General features: G+C 46.6%; 1 protein-coding gene and 1 long non-coding RNA gene across 2 annotated transcripts in view; one reads left to right on the top strand and one right to left on the bottom strand.

The window, feature by feature from the left end:
• The window catches only part of GPR45 (G protein-coupled receptor 45), an 83803-nt gene extending 61812 nt beyond the window's left edge, over positions 1-21991 (top strand). The window contains exon 2 of the mRNA XM_035696073.2: positions 18300-21991. Within this exon, the coding sequence (XP_035551966.1) occupies positions 18530-19651 (1122 nt within the window). The 5' untranslated portion in view covers positions 18300-18529 and the 3' untranslated portion in view covers positions 19652-21991. The remainder of the gene's footprint in view (positions 1-18299) is intronic.
• LOC112669757 (uncharacterized) lies at positions 3147-6377 on the bottom strand. The gene is made up of 3 exons (XR_003142488.3): positions 5931-6377; positions 4698-4950; positions 3147-4112 (listed from the first exon to the last, which is right to left on the bottom strand). It is a non-coding gene; the product is annotated as an uncharacterized LOC112669757 (long non-coding RNA).
• Positions 21992-22593: the final 602 nt, after the last annotated feature.

The raw sequence follows: 22593 nt of genomic DNA, 5'->3' as shown, positions 1-22593 counted from the left end.
TTCTTTGAATTCCACATTTTCTCATAACACAGAAACCAGATACTTTACAGGACCTATGGAAAGAAAAAACCTACACGGATTGCTTTGTATTCTTTGTGAGTTGTTCAGTCAGGTGTGGCCACAGAAGGGGATAGAGGAGCAGCTCAGGGGTCCTAGAGTTTGGAGGCACACCAGGCCGGGTGACCTGGAGAAGACAGCAGGTCGGCAGACAGAGGACAGGAAGGCTTAGACCATGGCCTTTATTAGGGTTTCCTGGGAAGGGCAAGGCAGGGCAGGGTGAACACCATAGGATTAGCTAGTTGGGATAATTTTGGTGGGCTTTGGGCTCTAGCGGTCATCTCCAGTTGTCTGGCACCTGGCTCTGGGACGATTAAGGCAGAAGCCTATTGCTCCCTGGACCATAGGGCCACAGAGAAGAGCTCCAGCTCTGGACTGGCTAGTTTGTGTATCAAAGGGACCCTGCTGCCTGGCTCTGCTATTTCTAAGAATTGGGTAGCCCCGGAGAGGCAGATCTCCACAGCCAGGAAGGTCTTTTAAGAACTAACTAGAATTTAAATGAAAATTTGGGAGAAAAAAAAAATCAGACAGTAAGTTAAAAAAAAAAAAGATGTCAAAACATCACAATATATAGAAAATTTTAAATATTTGAAATATACATATGAAGCTATGTTGTTTTGCTATCAAGACATATGGGGAAAAAAAGCCATTATACACCAAAGTGATGCAGTTGCCCAATACCTCAGGGTGGAGTACAGAAATCACAAAGCAAGGAGATGTGCTGGTGGCCATTCCTGCTTGGCACAGGACCACTGTCAAGACGCCGAGTCAGGGTTTATTTGGAAGTGTTCTTACTTCCTTAGTGTATGTAAAATAATGAAGCATCTTAAAATCAGTGGCCCTTAGAGTCAGTGAAAGACTAAATGTGTATATTTTCCAGACTTTTTCTCATTTGGTTCTTACAAGCTAATGGGTATAATAATACCCATTTCACAGATAATTTTGTTGAGGCTCATAAAATATAAATACTTTGAGCTACTGACAAATGACTTTGCAGGAAGACTGAATGGAGAGTCTAACCCACCCTGAGGTCTCCCCATCCTATCCCCATGTCACTCCCCCAGCTTTGCTTCTCAGGAGACCCTGCATTTCTACCCAACGCATCACTTGAGCAGGAACATTTCAAATTTGGCATTTGCTGTCACATGCATTCAACCCAGGAAGCCTTGAAACATCGCCTTTGTATTCACAACCACTGGTTAACTAATTTAAGTTTGTATAACAGTGGGAGAGTCATATGCAAGCTGGAAAATTTCCATAGGGCTTACAAAACTTACAAATTAACAAATCCCTTTTTAAGTGTTCTAATAATTTTTTTTAAAAGATTTTATTTATTTCCTTGAGAAAGAGAGCAAGCTAGAGAGAGAGAACATGAGTGGGGGTGCGGCAGGAGGGGCAGAGGGAAACGGAGAAAGACTCTCCGCTGAGCAGGGAGCCCGATGTGGGACTCCATTCCAGGACCCTTAGATCATGACCTGAGCAGAAGGCAGACATTTAACCAACTGAGCCACCGGGCACCCCTAAATATTTTAATAATTTTTTGTAACCCAAGAATTCAATGAATACTTCTCTTAAGATTTAAGATTTCCTTTTAACGTACAACTCCAAGAAGTGAAAGTGAACACATTTTCCCCTTAGATTTTACGTTTTCCATATAATGGACCAAATCAACTCTTCTATGGTTGTTTTACTTTTAAATAGACCCTCTTAGCTCATTAACAATGAGCAAGGTCATGGACAAATTGGCTCATGTCACAGTAGCCCCTTAAATGCCAGTGGGCTCAAGCTCTGCTAAGAAAGAGGGTTGAAATTCTGGAGCCATTCTTTCTGCCAGTGGGGGATTCTCAGCCTCTGTGGGAGAAGAATCACAGACGTCCAGCTTGGAGGAACTGGTGCCAGCTTTGCTCTGCACACACTCTGTGACCTTGTGGCACTAGTTCAGTGGCACTAGTAATAGGGTCATGAACCATTTTTGCAAAGCAGAAATACTAAACATTTAAAATTAAATTTATTTAAGGAAAACCGTCAGGAGAACCTCAGGGTGACACCGCCAGGGACCCACATACCCATGATGGTCTGGAACTGTCCGTCAGATCTAGCATGTTGTGTGTGTGTGTATGTGTGTGTTTTATTTAAGGCTTTATTTATTCATTCATGAGAGACACAGAGAGAACAGGCAAATACAGGACTTGATCTCAGGACCCCGGGATCATGACCTGAGCCCAAGGAAGACTCTCAACCACTGAGCCACCCAGGTGTCCCCAGATCTGGCATGTTATTGATGGGACTATACTAGCCATCTGCCCTGATAGAGGCCCCCCTTGACCTTGCCGAATGCCTTGTGATTCGAAAGGTGCTTTCATAAATATTTACTGTTCACAACAGTGTTGTGAATCAGAGGCTGGAATGTTGGGAATTGCTCCCCAGGTGACAAGGCTAAGGAGCAGAGACCATAGTTTAGATCTTCTGGAGTTGCCCTGCGAGTCACCCAGGCCCCGCTGCCTCCTGGACTTCATTCATTCATCTTGACTTTATGTTAGTGGGTTAGTATTTTGGTGGAGGCATGAGTGAATAAGTTAAGCTTGCCCTGCTCCCTACCCAGCTAACACTTGTTAAGTCAGGCTCATGAATGTCACCATGGGCCAGGACTGAGGGACTAAAGTGATTTAAATGATTTTCCCTCTTTATGAGGAAGGTAGCCTCTTCAGTGCTACTTTCTTTCATATGTCGTGGGTCAGGGCAAGAATGTAAGGGCAGGGGCTTCTGGAGTGACCAGCCTTCCATTAGAATTGTCCAATTCTTGGGGGTTTGGGGAACTCATTTTTGGAAAATAAACTGAAATCACTATTAAACAATTAAATCAGATGACTGCAAATAGACATAAGGGATCTTTTTTGGGGGGGAGTGGCAATGCTCTACGTGGATAGACGGGGACAGTTGTACAATGCTATAAATTGACTAAAGATCACTGCATTATAAACTTACAATGAGCAAATGTTATGATATGTACACTATGTCCCAATAAAGCTGTTGAAAACATTAAAACATCATCAAAATAATTTTAACCAAATAGATAAGCTGTATCTGTCTTTATTATAAACCAAGAAGCATATTTTTAACCAGATTTAGGTTTTCTTTTTATTTTTTTTCAGAACAGAGGCATGAAATGTTAGAAAAATTGCAAACGATACAGAAAGGAGTTTAAAATTGGTTTTTGAGGAAGCCAAATAAAAGTAGGGGAAGGGCGCCTAGTAGCTGTGATTTTCGAGAAGGGAAAAGTTTTTGCAAAGCAGCCCGGCTGCAACCTGAGAAGTCGGAGGTGCCAGCATCAGGTTCTTCTGACATGAGTAAGTCACAGCTGTCCTGGGAGCCCCCGGGTACAGGCTACTTGGGACGTCACATATTCTACCTGGAGGAACTTGGCATTGGCAGCTCTTCTAGCATCTTGAAAAACGCTAAGTCTCAGATTTCATTAAAATATCAAGCTATATCCATTTTTAAATAAGCGCCATATGCTTTGTGCCTCTAGCAAATCTTCATACATGGTTCAGGGAGTTAAAAAACCCTATCTTAGATGCAACACCTCTAAATTGGTTCAGAAAGGAAAAATAAATAAATAAATGAATAAGTTGGCTTTTAACAGTTAAATGCACAAATAAAACTCTGAAAGATGTGCTTGGAAACTAATGACTCTGAGAAAGTAATACACTGTAACCTCCTCTAAAGAAAGGTAGTAACACATGCAGACATAAAAACAGACATTTTGTGAGTATTGGGTGGGTTATTCTGGACTTTTCAGAAATACTTAAAATACCAATCATTCTTTCTCATAACTATATCAAGGGTAGCCAGTTAGTTGACCAGAATCATAATCTGAACCTGTAGAGAGGATTTTGTGCACACAACAACATCCTGAGTACAGTAGTAGGAATCCCTGACCTGGGCCCTACCCAGGACAGAGGAAAGGGGATAAAAGCCTACAAGTAAAAGAGAAGAATGTCCTCTTCCACTTGTACCATCTTAAGCAAATCACTGAATCCGTATTGTTGTCTCATCTGTAAATGGAAGTAAGAATATATCATCAGATGGCCATGAGAAAGAAAGAAGAACACATTTTTTGGGCAACATTTTGTATATTTCAAAATCTTATCCAAATACTAGATACTATTATTGTGTCTTTGGTCAGAGGAAAAATTTAGTCTACCAAGTTGGCTACTCAGGATTAGGCTTCCCAACCAGGGTGCATGGCCCTGGAGCAGCGAATGGACTACCGGTGTGTCCAAGGAATTAACTCTCTCAGCCCTCTGTCATTCTAGTCTACCATACAAATATTTTTTGTATGTGTCCTGGGGAAGAAGTGAGGATTGAACAGACACTGGTTAGTGGCCGAATCCCCATGCTACACTGTGTCTCTGTGGATCTGGCATTAAATCTTACCTCCGGGATCCCTGGGTGGCGCAGCGGTTTGGCGCCTGCCTTTGGCCCGGGGCGCGATCCTGGAGACCCGGGATCGAATCCCACGTCGGGCTCCTGGCATGGAGCCTGCTTCTCCCTCTGCCTGTGTCTCTGCCTCTCTCTCTCTCTCTCTCTCTCTCTGTGACTATCATAAATAAAAATATTTAAAAAAAAATAAATCTTACCTCCTCTACAGCCAGCAGATTTTAAAGTGGTGGACAAGTAGGTTCCATCCACATTGGCTCCAAAGGCATCTGTGCGAGCTGGTCCATCTGGGGCACAGAATGGAACTGAGGTCCGAGGGCAGCCTGGTGTTCATGACTGCGGAGGCCCTGCTGAGCTTCAGCCTTTGCCAGTCCTACAAAGGGTCCCTGCATCCTCTCCCCTTGTCTCTTCTCTGCTCCTGCCAAAAGACGTCCTTGCTCTTGCTCTGCAATCCTAACCCATGACAAATATAAAAGTCTTTTTTAAAAAGATATTTATTTATTTATTTATTTATTTGACAGTGAGAGAGCAAGCACAAGCAGGGGGAGCGGCAGAGAGAGAAGCAGGCTCCCCACCGAGTAGGGAGCTGAACCTGGGGCTCAATGCCAGGACCCCTGGGCCTCGGGATCACGACGTGAGCGAAGACAGACATTTAACCAAGTGAGCCGCCCAGGCACCCCAGCAAACAAAAAAAGTCTTAAGTGAACCACCACTTACATCATAACGGAAGTGGCACAGCCAGGGATTAAACCGGAACTCCTGGGTTCCAATGCAGGTGAATCTACTACTTTCTAGGTAAAGAACAGCTCATTGGTTTCCTCATCCATAAAACTGGGTCATTGGCCAGGTTCAATGAGATAAGCTATGGTTGTGGTTCTGAGATGTTCCGAGAACATCTACCTCCCTGGACCCTTTGTTGAAACAGATGGTGGAGCTCCCCTCACCCCCACCCCCCACTGCTGGAGCTCAGATCAGTGGGTCTTGCTGGCCCTGATAATCTGCACGTGAAACACGTTCCTTGGTGATGATAGTGCAAATCCAGAGAGCCCCTGCGCTATGAAAAAGGCTTAGCCTGGACGTAAAAAAAATTTAGGTACTACTAAGAAAAATAACCAATAAAGATTTGCTCCCTTAAAGCTTCCCAATTCTGTTCTATCTGAAAATTTCCCCCCAAGAGTCCTGCCTGAGTTGAGAAATAAAAACTCTGGTCTCTTTCAGTTCACTTTTCTTAGAAATTCAGACACGTGGGGGTAACACCTGTTTCTAAACACAGCTACTTGACGTATTACTTTTGGCAGCTCTTGCATATTTTCTCATTGCCAATAAAGTTGTTGAAATTGAAATACACCATCTGTTTGAGAATTTGTATCAAAGAGACAGGTGACAGGGTTGCAGGTAATGACAGAGTCAAGCTGTTTCAACAGCAAACTTACCCATCTGCCAAAATTGACTTCATTCCTTAGAGTTGGCATTTGTGAACCGATATGTTCTTCTGGTGTAGGAATTAAAAATCCAATATTACAAACACCCATTGGTTACTTAAAGCAATATTAACCACTCCGGAGAAAGGGCTCACCAAATTTCCCGCCATTTGGCTTGATCAGAACCAGCAAAAACAGCAAGTTCTTTTGGCGACCTGTATACCTGCTATAGTCTGCACTATATTCACAATACATACATGTACATATATGTCAATGGGTGTGTATTTCTAAATCTGTGAATTAAAATGTAGATGTACTTGTGCATATAGTGAGTACCTGACTTCTTTACTGTTTGTGTAAAATAGTTCCAAAAGAACTGTGACTCCCTGGCAGGGCACAAGGGGCCCTTTGTTCCTAGTAGGTCGTGGCCCCCGCCCAGGAACACACGGCGGGCGGGGCCTCAACCGAACAATCTCCTCTCAGGGGCGCGCGAGTGCACGGGGACGCGCGGTGCATGGGGACGGTGGGTGCACAGGGGCGCGCGGGCACACGAGGACGCGCGGGCGCACGGAGACGCGCGGGTGCACAGGGGCGCGCGGTGCACGGGGACGCGCGGGTGCACGGGGACGCGCGGGTGCACGGGGGCGCGCGGTGCATGGGGACGCACAGGGACGCGCGGGTGCACGGAGACGCGCGGTGCACGGGGACGCGCGGGTGCTCCGCACACCCTGCAGGAGCTTGCAGCCAGGGATATTCCATTAGGTACAGGTACAGAGCCACATGGGGAGAGGGAAGGGCCGAGGACTGCTCTGCTTGAGGACAGGCAGGTGTCGCAAAGGAGCTCACTCCTGGAGTTCAGAGCCATTGTCGCCTAGGAAAATTCACTCATTTTCCTGACACCCTAACGGCAGTAACACGGGCTTTCTGGATTGGCCTGGACTCACTTTTCACTTAATGCTCTCCACTGTCTGCACGCAGACTTGTGTTGCGGCCATTCTGTTTAGAGGCGTCGGAGAAGGCGATCTGAGCCCTCCATAGAAAACCCACACTGAAGCAAATGGGGGGTATTTGTCGTTTCTAATGGCTGAGGAATATTCCATTGTATACATAAACCACATCTTCTTTATCCATTCATCTTTCGATGGCACCGAGGCTCCTTCCACACTTTGGCTATTGTGGACATTGCTGCTAGAAACATCGGGGTGCAGGTGTCCCGGCGTTTCATTGCATCTGTATCTTTGGGGTAAATCCCCAACAGTGCAATTGCTGGGTCGTAGGGCAGGTCTATTTTTAACTCTTTGAGGAACCTCCATACAGTTTTCCAGAGTGGCTGCACCAGTTCACATTCCCACCAACAGTGCAAGAGGGCTCCCCTTTCTCCGCATCCTCTCCAACATTTGTGGTTTCCTGCCTTGTTAATTTTCCCCATTCTCACTGGTGTGAGGTGGGATCTCATTGTGGTTTTGATTTGTATTTCCCTGATGGCCAGTGATGCAGAGCATTTTCTCATGTGCGTGTTGGCCATGTCTGTGTCTTCCTCTGTGAGATTTCTCTTCATGTCTTTTGCCCATTTCATGATTGGATTGTTTGTTTCTTTGCTGTTGAGTTTAATAAGTTCTTTTTAGATCTTGGAAACTAGCCCTTTATCTGATAGTCATTTGCAAATATCTTCTCCCATTCTGTAGGTTGTCTTTGAGTTTTGTTGACTGTATCCTTTGCTGTGCAAAAGCTTCTTAACTTGATGAAATCCCAATAGTTCATTTTTGCTTTTGTTTCTTTTGCCTTCGTGGATGTATCTTGCAAGAAGTTGCTGTGGCCAAGTTCAAAAAAGGTGTTGCCTGTGTTCTCCTCTAAGATTTTGATGGAATCTTGTCTCACATTTAGATCTTTCATCCATTTTGAGTTTATCTTTGTGTATGGTGAAAGGGAGTGGTCTAGTTTCATTCTTCTGCTTGTGGATGTCCAATTTTCCCAGCACCATTTATTGAAGAGACTGTCTTCCATGTGGATGGAACTGGAGGGTATTATGCTGAGTGAAATAAGTCAATCGGAGAAGGACAAACATTATATGGTCCCATTCATTTGGGGAATATAAATAATAGTGAAAGGGAATAGAAGGGAAGGGAGAAGAAATGGGTAAGAAATATCAGAAAGGGAGACAGAACATGAAGACTCCTAACTCTGGGAAAGGAACTAGGGGTGGTGGAAGGGGAGGAGAGCGGGGAGTGGGGGTGAATGGGTGACAGGCACTGAGGGGGGCACTTGACGGGATGAGCACTGGGTGTTATTCTGTATGTTGGCAAATTGAACACCAATAAAAAATAAATTTATTATTAAAAAAAAAAAAAGAAAAAGAAAAGAAAACCCACGCTGGTGCTAGCTCACCCCAGCAGCCAGGCTCCGCGGCCCTCCCAGCCTCCCTGCCCTGCCTCCCCCTCCTCTGCTCCGTCCTTGCATTCCACCCTTCACTGCTTTCCCCTCTTCCCTCCAGGCCTTGCGGCTCTCCAGGTTTCCAGTGTACAGCTTGACTGATTTTTCCTTATCTGACCTCGACGATGAAGAAAGAAGAGGTTTGGGACTCCGTCTTTCCCATCAATTTAAAGCCAAACATATACCCAGCTAAAGTCGAGATTTGCTGTCTGAAACTAGAGGTTTGCGAAACAGAGAGGAAATAGCCCATCAGACTCCTCTCTGGTTTAGGTCCCTCACTATTAGATTGGGTCAAACACTTGGAAGGGCTTGGAGAGGTGCCTGCTGGGAATCTTACTCTCCCTGCAGCCCTCCTGTCTTCTAGGATCTTCTCCTTGGTTTGTATTTCTCTGCTTGTCCATCAGGCTTGTCCATTGTCTTCCTTGTCTTAGACCTATAACTGCAGGTACCTCATAGCCTGGCCTCCTCTCTCTCCAAGAAGACCTAGCAGAATCCCCTTGCCCGGCTGGGAACAAAAGCCTGACGAGGAGGTGATAGGGACGAGGAATTATAGAGCTGCTGCCCACAAAAATGGAAGGAAGTGGGAAAAATAGATCTCAAAACTTGGTCAAATGGGGCTTTGAGATTCTAGTTTTTCTGTTTCTAGAGGTTTGAAATGTAATATTATAAAAAGTTTTTAGAAGTTATCAAGGAAAGAGAGAGACAAAGAGAAAGGAAGAAGGGGATGGGACTGGGGAGGGAGGAAGAAAGGCAGGCAAGCAGGAGTCACCAGCAGCGCTTCCGGGCAACCTGGGGCTGGCCCTTGCCCTCAGAGATCCCTCAGGGTGCCAGCTGGTGGTCCCACACTGGCCTGTCAAAATGGAGAGCAGAGGAGAAGTTTCCTTCCCTCATCCTCGTGGTTATCAGCCACCGAAGCTCTGTGTGTAAACATCCATTCTTCACCTCCTGGAAAGGAGAGCAGGGTGTGATCTCATCTCAAAGCTTTCTCCCCCTCATCTTGGATGGTTTGGGGTGGGAGAGTGCTTTCCTTTTCCCCATGCTTGTGAGCCTCATCGACCTAAGGCCTTCCTCACTCTCGCTATGGTCCTAACCAACACTGGTTTCCCTTTTGGGGCCTCTCAGTACCAGAAACCTGGCTTCCAGCCCTGGCTCCATGTTTTTACTGCTTTTATGACGTTGAGCTCTCATGACTGTATCAGAGCATCCCTTTCATCTCCCGCCCTCCCTCCCCCAGTTGTGAGGATGGCAGGACAGGGCATAGCTGGGGGCTTGGGAAGGAGTCCTCACTGTGCAGAAGCAAGGTGGCAGGACAGTGAGGGTGGGGCGGTTGAAGGAGCTTTAGAAAACGTCACAGCAAATTCGGCAGTGTGGATAGCAGTGTTTCCTCTTTGCTCAAGGTCAAAAGCACCTTCTATCCTTTGCACAGATCCAGCTCATGAGGACATCATCAGCCTGCTTGTGCTCACCCCTGAGCACACAGGCAATGCACAGGCTGGTTGTCCTCTCCTTAGCTTATTGATCTTCTGACACCTATGTGACACTCCCCACCCCCATTCCGGAGTGAGATGATTTGGATTGGAAAAACTATGATAAGTACCTTGAAACGGTTCCATTCCCAGCTGTCTTCTTTCTCGGCTTATAATTCACACCGTGGCTCCCATTCCTCAGAGTGAAAACCACCAGAGAGAGAGTGAGGCTGTTTCAAACTGAAAGATCGGTAGTGGAACATTCCCTGTGCAACTTGTCACCTTTTACTTTGATCTTTAACTTGCCAAAATGTCTGGTAATAAATGTGTTGTCGATTTGGATATTAACAACAGGACTGTGACCAAAACGCTAAATTAAATATCTAAGACAAGTTGTTGCCTAGAAGCCCAAACAATTTTCATCTGATTTAACCTCAGGATACAACACATTTTTTGAAAAATTCTCTGCACTATCTGTTCCTTTGGTGAAACAGGAAACCACTCTCTGTAACTATTACGGTAGGGACAATCCAATCTTACAGCATCACAAGGGTGCAGGTAAAGGACTCCCCACCAGTTAGGATCAACAGGCACACGGATACGGAAGAGCAGTGTTTTCTATTCAGTGCCCCTTATTTTGTGTTCCAGGAAGAGCTTAATCCATGAGGGCTTCATATCTGCATGTCACAGTTTCTACTCTTTGATCCAAGAGAAAGAAATCCATGAATGAAATAGTGAGATGTGGAGTTGATTTATCATTAGTTTTTTATTTTTTTAATTTTAATTTTTAAATTTTAATAATTATTTGATCTTACTCCCTTCTTTGTACCAGGCATTGCATATGTATTTGAAAACTCTGGGAAGAGATAGGTAATTATTCCCATTTCACAGATCATAAAACTGAGTCACGAAGGTACTGTATCACGCTAACACAAGCATCTGAGTTCTGCACAAGGGATATCCCTCACTTGTAGAATAACACCCTGGACCTCTGATTATACAGCTCAATCTCCAGAAGTTGGGTAACTAGACCCACCACTGAAAGATGAGCCCATCCTAGGCATGCTTGGCCAAATCAGGTTCTAGGTTGTATCTAAACTGAGGTAACATCACAAAGATACTACCACTTGCAGAAGCTTTATCCTTGCTGACCTGGTGTTGGGTCTCCTGACCTTTTACTTTACCATATCCCTTCAATTCCAGGTACATGGTGTTCCCCACTATCTGAATTAAAGTGTTCCTGTGAAACCTCTTATAAGCTGAAGTGGTGTCCCTGCAATGAAGCAATTAATTTAGATGGGAAAAATTTTTCGGGACCCCCTCAGACCTAAAAGATAACCACTGTTGGACTTTTTTGTTGTTGGACTTTTCTGATACTCATAGACATATCTTGCTAGTGGATACACAGAATAAATGGAGATAAAAAAGTGCAGATGCTCACAGACACAGGTCAGAGCTCTGGCGGTGTGATGCTGAGATGCTGAGTGCAGCTCCCCTGAAAAGAGCTTGGGTGCATGCTGCCTCTGGAGTGCTCGCTGCAAAACTGACATTGAACACTAGTGTTGCTTTTTGCCTTTTTTATTTATTTTATTTTATTTTATTTTATTTTATTGGAAAAAAATCCTCTTTGGATTTCTTTCAGTTAGGGAAAACCAGGACTAATGTAGGTTTGACAGAAAAGCTAAGTGGCATACAGAAAACTTTCAAAAAGCAGGTGATCCATTTATCTATAATATCAACCATAAGGAGCTTAGGAAAAAGACACTTCTGGAAGCACAGGGGATGAAGTGGGACTTGCTAAGTGGAAAGCAGGATGGAAGCTTCCGAAGAAGAAAAGCAGGTCAAGTGTGTCCCTGCGGGAGTCTCTGGAAGCCTTTGTCAAGTCTAATTCTTATCCGATTCCCATGTTTTGTTTCTGGTAGAAAGTAGAAGGATGAAGAAACAATTCAAGTTTCCTTTTACTGCTTTCACTCTGGTGCCCTTATCCATGGTAGGATGCTCTCGGCGGTCAAGTGTGTTCTTAGGGCTCATCTGCAGGCCTTGCCTCCGCCAGGTCCAAGGAAGGGCTGCCATGTGATCCTTTGCCACGGCCAATGGAAATTGCAGGTGACCTGGTGGGGCCAGAAGCTGCTGCCTCCCCTCCCTGATGGCTCTCTGGCAGATTCACCTTGCATAGCAACATTCTTTTTATTGAAATTATTATATATTTATTTCCCAAAATTAAAAAAAAAAAAAACCTGCTCCTGTAAAAAGAACAATTGGTCAAATTGTTGTCTTGATGATTACAGCTTTGTAATACAGCTTGAAGTCCAGAGATGCCTCTAACTTTGTTTTCTTTTTCAACATTACTTTGGCTATTCAGGGTCTTTTCTAGTTCCATATATATTTTAGGATTGTTTATTTTGGCTCTGTGAAAATTGCTGATGGTATTTTGATAGGGATTGCATTGAATGTGTAGATTGCTTTCAGTAGCATAGACATTTTAACGCATTTGTTCTTCTAATCCATGAGCATGGAAAGTTTTTCCATTTCCTTATATCTTCCTCAATTTCTTTTATAAGTGTTCTATAGTTTCCAGAGTACAGATCTTTTGCCTCTTTGGTCCTATTTATTCCTAAGTATCTTATGGTTTGGGGTACAATTATAAACAGGATCGATTCCTTGATTTCTCTTTCTGTTGCCTCATTGTTAGTGTACAGAAACGCAAAAAACTCCCGTGTGTTTATTTTATATTACTATCAGGTGATTTTAAGAAGTATATAAGGTATGATATATTGTTTAACAATTCGAAACTGCATTCCATCTTAAGAAAACTTTTGCCAAGGTAAATGAATCCTCTATCCTAGAAATAACAAAGGAAGGAAGGAAAGACAGATCCACCTTCCCTCTGTCACCCCCCACTGGAAATCCAGCAGCCCAGCGCAGAGAAAGACACTGTCTCTCTTCTCCCATGTCTCTCCATGGGAGAAGAAAAGTGAGCATCTGACTTCACCAGAGACCCCAGCATCAGTCCAAGCCAATACCAGGCCAGTTTCTATGGCCCTAGGTGGCTCCCAGGGCTCCAAGCTCCTAGCAGTCTCCTGTGAACCCAGGCTCCCTGCTCACCCCAGTGTCACCTGGCTCCTGCTGACCCAGCAGATCCTGTGGCTTCTTTCTAGCTCTCAATCAGCCCTAGTTCCAGGCCAACTACTAGGGACTGACCCCGGCCCCTGGCACACCCCAGCACCAACCAGCCCCCATAGACTCATGCTCTAAACCAGCTTCCACGGACTTAGATTCCTGACTTACTCTAGCACCATCTCCAGGTCTGCCCCTGAGGCCCCAGGTTATAGGCCACCCCCATGGCCCGAGTCTCTGGACTGAGCCCTGTGTACCCAGATAGTGGTCCCTAGAGCTGGGTTGGGCCCAGTGGACCCAGGACCACCCACATAGACCTTGTCTTAGACCTATAACTGCAAGCTCAAGCCCCAGCCCGCACCACTGTTGACCCAGGCACCTCTCCAGGGGCTCCACCAGCAAGTATACCCGCTAACACCACCAGATGACCCACCCAGAATCTCTGGACCAGCTTGCCCCTGCTGAATATAGTCTGTAAAGACTAGATGTGGTGCCTACTTCCTCAAATGGGCAGAACCAATCCAAAACCATAGGATCATAAATATTCAAGGAAACATATCACCAACAAAGGAAACTAATAAAGACTTTAAATAGCCAAAGCCATCCTGAGAAAGATAGTCAAGGCTAAAGGGCAACACAATTCCTGATTTCAAACTTTATTGCAAAGCTGTAGTAATCACAACGGTATGGTCCTGGCATAAAACCAGATACATACATCAATGGAACAGAATTAAGAGCCCAGAAATAAGCCCATGCATGTAGGGTCAACTGATATTTGACAAGAGATACTCAGTGGGAAAAGGATACTGTCCAATAAATGATGCTGGGGAAACCGGATACTCACAAACAAAAGAATGAAATTGGACCCCTGTCTCACACCACTCACAAAAAATTAACCTGAAATGAATTAAAGACTTAAATATAAGCCCCCAAACTACTGGGATGCCTGGGTGGTTCTGTCTGCCTTTGGCTCAGGGCGTGCTCTTGAAGTCCCGGGATTGAGTCCTGCATTGGGCTCCCTGTGTAGAGCCTGCTTCTCCCTCTGCCTGTGTCTCTGCCTCTCTCTCTGTGTCTCTCGTGAATAAATAAATAATCTAAAAAAAAAAAAAAAACACTAGAAGAAAACATTGGAAAATGGTTCCTTGACACTGGTCTTGGCAGTGACTTTTTGGATATGACACCAACAAGCAACAAAAAGCAAAAATAAAGAAGCAGGATGATGTCAAACTAAAAAGCTTCTGCACAGCAAAAGAAACAATCAGAAAAATGAAAGAGCAACCTACAGAATGGGAGAAAATATTTGCAAGCCATGTATTTGATAAGGGGTTAATATCCAAAATATATAAGGGAGGGATCCCTGGGTGGCGCAGCGGTTTGGCGCCTGCCTTTGGCCCAGGGCGCGATCCTGGAGACCCGGGATCGAATCCCACATCGGGCTCCCGGTGCATGGAGCCTGCTTCTCCCTCTGCCTGTGTCTCTGCGCCTCTCTCTCTCTCTCTCTGTGACTATCATAAATAAATAAAAAAAAAATTAAAAAAAAACAAACAAAAAAAAACAAAATATATAAGGGAAGTACAACCCAAGAGTGAAAAACAAACCAATGAAAACAATAGACTTTTTTAAAATTTTTTTAAAATTTATTTATTTATGATAGTCACAGAGAGAGAGAGAGAGAGAGGCAGAGACACAGGCAGAGGGAGAAGCAGGCTCCATGCACTGGGAGCCCGATGTGGGATTCGATCCTGGGTCTCCAGGATCACGCCCTGGGCCAAAGGCAGGCGCCAAACCGCCGCGCCACCCAGGGATCCCTGAAAACAATAGACTTGATTACACATGAAAAAAAAAAAAGGACTTGATTTCACATTTCCCCAAAGAAGACATATGAATGGCCAATAGGTACATGGAAGTGAAAAGCTAAGAATGCAATTAAAAAGAAAGGTGTAAATATTAATACATGTTTGGAAATGCAACTTTAATTGGACATCTGCCAGAACCAAGGTGGATTTCCCCGTGTTTCTGTTTCTTTATACATACAGCTACGTCACTTCCCTCTGCCCCCGAATAGCTACTTATGGACTTAGTTTCCACTTCCTCAGAGCTAGGGTTTGTTTGCCAGGACCCCTTGTATCAGAGTGTAAATAGGAAAGAGCTCAGCCCCTGATTAATAAGGGATTCTTGGGATCCCTGGGTGGCGCAGCGGTTTGGCGCCTGCCTTTGGCCCAGGGCGCGATCCTGGAGACCCGGGATCGAGTCCCACGTCGGGCTCCCGGTGCATGGAGCCTGCTTCTCCCTCTGCCTGTGTCTCTGCCTCTCTCTCTTTCTCTCTCTGTGACTATCATAAATTAAAAAAAAATAAATAAATAAGGGATTCTTGTCAAAGGAGAGGCCGGGTCAAGGGAAACCAGGAGGGTGGCAGCCGCGGGAAGCCCCGTCACCTCTTTGCCTGCGGGGAGAGGCAGGGAGCAGGAGGGAATCTGCAGAGAGGCTTCCTGGAGGCACTGAGAGCTTGGAGAGGAATAGACCACTGCCAGCCACACCCAGGTGGGAGGGAGCCAGAGCAAGAAAACCTTCCCCCTCCCCTCCCACCAGAGGCCCAGGGGGCCCAGTCTCCCAGACAGTGGCAGGGGAGGGGAGAGGCAGGGGAAGGGAGAGAGTGGCCAGGAGATCTGGAGAAGCGAACACAGAGTGTCCACCATACCCTTGGGACCTTGAGACTTCTCTCTATACTCTTTGTGACATCTCAGGGCAATTGCTTCAGTGGCTCAGTATTTCCCAGTTCAGATTTCCAGCTGAGGGAGTGGAGTGAGAGCATTTCAGCTCTGCCATCACTGGCCAGGCTATGGATTAGCTGCCCTTGGGGCCGCTGCCCATCCAATCAGCTATCCAAGCACACCTCGGAGATACTGTAGGTTTGGTTCCAGGCCACTGAACAAAGCAAATATTGCAATAAAGTGAATCAAATGATGTTTTTTGGCTTCCCAGCACATATAAAAAGTTATGCTTACACTAAACTGTAGTCTATTAAGTGTGCAACAGCATTATATCTTTTTTAAAAAAGACAATTATATATCTTAATTTTAAACTATTGCTAAAAAATGCTAGCCATCATCTGAGCTTGCAGCAATTTGTAATCTTTTCGCTGGTGGAGGGTCTCGCCTCCATGTTGATGGCTGCTGAAGGTTGGGGTGGCTGTGGCAATTTCTTTAGTCTTTTCTCTCTCTCCTTGTCCCCCATCACTGCCACTCTACGCCTGTAGCAATTTCTTAAAACTGAGTCAAAGATGAAGTTGGCCCCACTGATCAACTCTTCCTTTCACGAACGATTTCTCTGCAGCAGACGATGCTGTTTGGTAGCAGTTTAGCCAAGTAGAACTTCTTTCAAAATTGGAGTCCATCCTCTCAAACCCTGCCACTGCTTTATCAATTAAGTTCATGTCATAGTCCTGAATGCTTTGTTGTCATTTCAACAATCTTCACAGCATCTTCACCAGGAGTAGATTCCATCTCAAGAAACCACTTTCTTTGCTCATCCTTTTACGTTTTAGAAGCAACTGCTCAACCATTTACGTTTTAACATGAGATTGCAGCAATTCAAATAGAATAATAATGAAAAACTTTAAGATATTGGAAAAATTACCAAAATGTGACACAGACACAAAGCAAGCAAATGCTGTTGGAAAAAGGGTGCTGATAGACTCGTTTGACACAGGGTTGCCACAAACCTTCAATTTGTAAACCAACAAATAAACAAGACGCAATCATCTGCAAAGCACAATAAAGAGAAGGCCATAAAACAAAGAATGCCTGTATTGAAAATGGTGAGGGGTGAGGTAACTGGAAATGTGCTGGGAACATCCTCACTCTGGATCGAGCCGCTTCACGGGCTAGCAGGTCTAGAACACGTGCCAATGCGCCCATGTGTATAACATATAAATGAAGCAATAGCCATTGTAACATTGTGATTGGTTTTCCTCGGGGCTCCATGATAATAGTTAACATTTATTAAATGCCATCTATGATCTAGGCGTGCTTTATTATTTTTAAAGATTTTATTTATTTATTGATGAGAGGCACAGAGAGAGAGGCAGAGACACAGGCATAGGGAGAAGCAGTCTCCCTGCAGGGGGCCCGATGCAGGACTCATCCTAGGACCCCAGGATCACACCCTGAGCCGAAGGCAGACGCTCAACCACTGAGCCACCCAGGTGCCCCCATCTAGGTGTGCTTAAATCATTCTTTGGGCATTCTCTCATTTAATCTTTGCAGCTCGTCTGTAGTAGGCCAAATTATTACTCACACGTTGCAGTGGAGGAGGTCATGTCAGCAGAGTCTAAGCAGCCTGCCAGCGGGTGCCCAGTGAGAGATAAGTAGTGGATGCAGACTTTACCCAGCCCAGGCAATCTGACTCTGTGAGCTACTGGACACTGTTCTTAGCACACCTATGAGATATGAAATAAAAATTAACATTCTCTTTTAAAAGAACTTATCTTGGGGCCCCTGGGTGGCTCCATGGTTGAGCATCTGCCTTCAGCTCACGGTCGTGATCCCAGGATCCCGGGATTGAGTCCTGCATCAGTCTCCCTTGCAGGCAGCCTGCTCCTCCCTCTGCCTATGTCTCTGCCTCTCTCTGTGTCTCTCATGAATAAATAATAAAATATTCTAAAACCAAAAATAAATAAAAGAACTTATGTTTAGGGACAGTTTCCTCCTTTCTATCAGCATTTCCAAAAGTAATCCTTTGTGTGTGGCAGCACTACAGTTACTTTAGATGTTACCATCAGGTACAAGTAGGTGAAGGGTATATAAGATCTGGCTGCATTTTCTTCCCCATAACTGCATGTGAACCTACACTTATCTCAAAATAAATTTAAACAAATACTGTAGCAACAGCCTCAACTACCATGTATTCATTAACCTCAGCTCAACATTGGGCATCTTCTCTGTGCCCGTCCTGTTCTCAGTGCTGGGGTTCCAGCAGAGAGAACACACACACACACACACACACACACACACACACACACACATACATCGGTCCTCACGAAGCTGGCATTCTAAAGGAAGCAGGCTTGTCCAAAGCTTCATTTGGCCAGGTTGCTTACAATAAAACGTATTAAATGCATGCTCATTACATAGATACTGACCACAAAGTATTCACTTTCTCATCCCACACAAAATAGGTCTGATGAGATTTCCTGGGGCTACTTGACAAGGCTCCTAATCTCTTGTGAATACCAAGCCTTGTTCTGAATATGCTAAGTCAACGAGGCATTTCTCTCCACCCTGTTTATAATACCTGCAAAATCTAAACACTGCTGTATGCAAACCTGCTTGGAAAGTCTCACTTCCTTCTCCCCCCTGCTTTGCTCTAGGCTACAGAGAGCATCCAAATAGGAAGCTGCAGACACAGTCGGCGGTCATGCAGATGATGAGACTGTGATTGATTGCAAATCCTGGCTAGTGCTTCCAAAGAAAGACGCTTCGCGACCATTCCAAGGCCCTAGGGATCCAAGAATGCAACCGGCACACTGAAAATGGCAGCCACCGAAGGGCTGAGGGGAGTCCTTCCAGTCCTTTCTGTCCCAGCTCCAAGTTGTTTTCCATGATGGCCTGCAACAGCTCCACCATTGAGACCTACCAGGACTTGCTGCTGAACGGGAGCAATGTGTCCGACTCTGGGGTCCCCCTGGCACCTGCCCCCCTCAGGATATCCTTGGCAATAATCATGATGCTGATGATCGTGGTGGGATTCCTTGGCAACGCCGTGGTCTGCATCATCGTGTACCAGCGGCCAGCCATGCGCTCGGCCATCAACCTGCTGCTGGCCACGCTGGCCTTCTCCGACATCATGCTGTCCCTGTGCTGCATGCCCTTCACCGCTGTCACCCTCGTCACCGTCCACTGGCACTTCGGCGATTACTTCTGCCGCCTCTCGGCCACCCTGTACTGGTTTTTCGTCCTGGAGGGCGTGGCCATCCTGCTCATCATCAGCGTGGACCGCTTTCTCATCATCGTGCAGCGCCAGGACAAGCTGAACCCGCGGCGGGCCAAGCGGATCATCGCCGTCTCCTGGGCGCTGTCCTTCTGCGTGGCGGCGCCCTCGCTGGCCGGCCGGACGTTCGTGGAGGTGCCGGCGCGGGCCCCCCAGTGCGTGCTGGGCTACACGGAGCTCCCGGCCCAGCGCGCCTACGTGGTGGCGCTGGTGGTGGCCGTGTTCTTCGTGCCCTTCGGGGTCATGCTGTGCTCCTACCTGTGCATCCTGCACACGGTCCGCAAGAACGCCATTCGCGTGCACAACCAGTCGGACAGCCTGGACCTCAGACAACTCACCCGGGCCGGCCTGCGGCGGCTGCAGCGCCAACAGCAGGTCAGCCTGGACTTGAGCTTCAAGACCAAGGCGTGCACCACCATCCTCATCCTCTTTGTGGGCTTCTCGCTCTGCTGGCTGCCACACTCCGTCTACAGCCTCCTGTCGGTGTTCAGCCGGGGCTTCTACTGCAGCTCCTCCTTCTACACCACCAGCTCCTGCGTCCTGTGGCTCAGCTACCTCAAGTCTGTCTTCAACCCCATCGTCTACTGCTGGAGAATCAAAAAATTCCGCGAGGCCTGCATTGAGCTGCTGCCCCAGACCGTCCAAATCCTCCCCAAAGTGCCTGAGCGGATCCGAAGGAGAATCCAGCCAAGCACAGTCTACGTGTGCAATGAAAACCAGTCGGCGGTGTAAAAGGAAACCTGCAGGTGGAGCGCCGCGGACTGGTCCCAGGGCACATCATGCGTCCCTCCGCTCGGTGGCCGGGCGCCTTGGGTGTAGTCAGCGTCCTGGGGTGGCTTTGGAAGCACTGGGGCACTCATTTGTTGCTGGATAAGCTGCAGCTCCCAGCTTTGCAAGATGAATGATTTTTGTTTCTCGCAGGGGAAGAGCAGGATTTGAGTCTGATGGAAACAGGAGGATAGTCGAGACAGAGTGGGAGTGGGGTGGGCACGTGGGGCAGAAAGTCAGGGAGCGGGGCGAGGAGGAAGGCTCTGTCCAAAGAGCTCCCAGTTCACCTGCTTCGGAGCAGGGTGCCCCGCTCTGAGGCGGGGAACACAGTAGGGATCATCTCACGGGTTCCATTTCACTTGACGCCAGCGTTCTTTACACGGATTTATGTCTGTGGAGCATAGGAAATACGCAGAATGCATTTCTGATCACGCCGAATCATCCTTTCTATAAACCAAAATCGCGCGGGGAAGCAGAGTGAGCCCCTGTGTGTTTTCAGTTCCCCCGTGTGACACGTGGGAGGCCTCAGCGGCTCAAAGCCCAGGGCATGATCAGGGGTAGTTCAGCGGGAAATGAGCAGCCCACCCAAGTGGTCCTGCATGGACCCGTCCTCATCCTCTTTGTGGGCTTCTCGCTCTGCCGGCTGCCACGCTCCGTCTACAGCCTCCTGTGCGTGTTCAGCCGGGGCTTCTACCGCAGCTCTCCTGGCCTACCTGGCCCCGCCAGCGCTGTCCCCAGCCTGGAGGCCCTTCGCCCTCTCTGTGGGGCCGTGACAGCCCCTCTGCCCCTTCTCTCTTTTCCCCCACTGTCCCCCGTGCCTCCCTTTGTTTCATGCCATCCATCTGCTGCACAGAAAAAACCCACTCCTCCTGTAATCCATCTTTTCAGCAAGTATCTGCAGTGACTTGTTTTCAGTTTCAGAAGCGGTCAGTGGGCTTGGTTGGTGTTTCCTCTCCATGCCTGAGGCTGCAGTCTCTGTGAGCTGCCACAAGGATTTCAGTGCTGGGGCGGGCGGGTGGCATCATAAACACCCGCCCTGCTGAGTGGGTCCCTGTTGAGCCCTGCCTTCCTCCTACCTCATTCAGACCTGCAGTCTGACTGCTGCTGTCGGGGCTACCTACCCGAGCCTGGGGCCTCTGACCCCACGTGGGACTGGGACCCCAGGACTAACGCTGCCTGGAGGGGACCTTTCTGCTTGTGCCATACACTTGGCCGCTGTGCCCAGGGCCACCCATCACCACCAGGAGCTTCTGATGCCAGGGGCTGATTTCCAAGTTCAGGCAGGCCACTGAGGCCACAGAGTTCTTGTTATAGTTTCAGATCTGAAGAGAGTGGGAATTTAAGGAGAGTTCAGGAAATCTGATTCCAAGTCTAACTCTGCCAGGAGCTAGTCCTGTGAACGTGTTCATTTCACCACACTTCTCTGGGTCTCAGTTTCCCTGTTTGCCCAGTAAGGAAGGAGACCTAGATGATCTCCAACGTCCCCTGCCATTTCACAGACGCTCGGATTCTAAGTGTTTATGTTTCCTACCTGGAGTCACCAGATCCCCTGCATTTGTTTATTTGCCCATGCAATGAGCATTTATTAAGTGCCTACTAGATGCAAGGCACTGTAGGGAATAGGGATGAATAAGGCATGGGCTGTGATGAAAAACAGTTGTCCGGTTTATTTCAGGATAATTGTCACTTGAATTTGGTCTAACAGCACAGAAGCTCTCTTTTTGTCTCTTTCCTCATTTCCTTTCCAAGATTGTGTTAAGAGGCCAACTCTGCATTCTAACGCTCTCTTCCTGTGATACTCGTGCCAGAGGCAAAGAGAGAACATGATTTACATTAATCTAAGCCCAGAGGAAGGTCTGTTGAGGAAATAATTGCCACTTTCTCACCAACTCCCCCATCTGTCTATATGCAGATAAAGAGAGAGAGAGAGAGAGAGAGAGAGAGAGAGAGAGACTTCTGAAGACTTGCAGTTGGCCTGTGATTGAATGAGGTGGATCCTGTCAACTCTAGTGCACCAGGCAGGGTTGGGGAGTTTGCCTTCAGTTCCCACAAGATGAGTTGCATGGCCTTAGTGGTATCCAAGAGCACAGCCAGCACACCCAGGGTCACAGGCACAGGGCCCTCTCCTCTGGTGGGCATTCAAGGGAATGTTTTTCAGGAGCAAAAGAGATATCACAAACTGAATGAAGGTATCAAAATTTATATATCAGTGTTCTATGATGTATGTTGTACACTAACATATGTTTTAAAGTAATAATTTTGTATATATTTTAAATAAAGTATTATTGCTCTTTCAGTGTACAAGACTGTGTTCTTACTAGAATTAGCACCACGGCTGTGAATAGTAAGCCACCATCTGGTGTCTAACACCTCCTAGGACGAAACAGCTTCAGGAAATCTAGAACCTTGACTAACCAAGTCAAGGTTACTAACCAAGCTGGAATGACTAAAGGAAGTTAACAATAAGATGACAATGGGGAGACTATTTGAACAATGGGGGTCATAACCTGGGTTCCCATTTTTTTAAAACAAATCATAGCCCCACTAAGTAACTCCAGCTGGTCAGTCTTCACCTCCAGTCTGCCACCTTCAGAATTCTCTCCAGCCTCGCTGAACTTTTAATGAACTTTGCTTTCCTAAAACAGTGCATGAGGACCAAGTTCTTATCTCCTTCCCCCAGACATGCAGGGCAAGGGCAAGTGGTGCTTATGGACTTTTAGTTTACATCTTCTCTTTAGCCCTGAGGCACCTGAATTTTTTTCTGTGGGGCCTGCGCAGCAACTGAATACCTATCTCAGAAGCTCCTTGGGAGGGCCTCACCTCAGAAAATGAAACACAAATACACCTCAGAAGTGTCATCCTAATTCTTGCTACCCCGAAAAATCCACTACCTTTTTCTCTTGAGT

This window comes from Canis lupus, chromosome 10 (assembly GCF_003254725.2).
Source record: "Canis lupus dingo isolate Sandy chromosome 10, ASM325472v2, whole genome shotgun sequence".
In the NCBI taxonomy this organism is placed as follows: Eukaryota; Metazoa; Chordata; class Mammalia; order Carnivora; family Canidae; genus Canis; species Canis lupus.
Note: the sequence above shows the minus strand (reverse complement) of the source record. Positions and strands in the feature narration are given on the sequence as shown.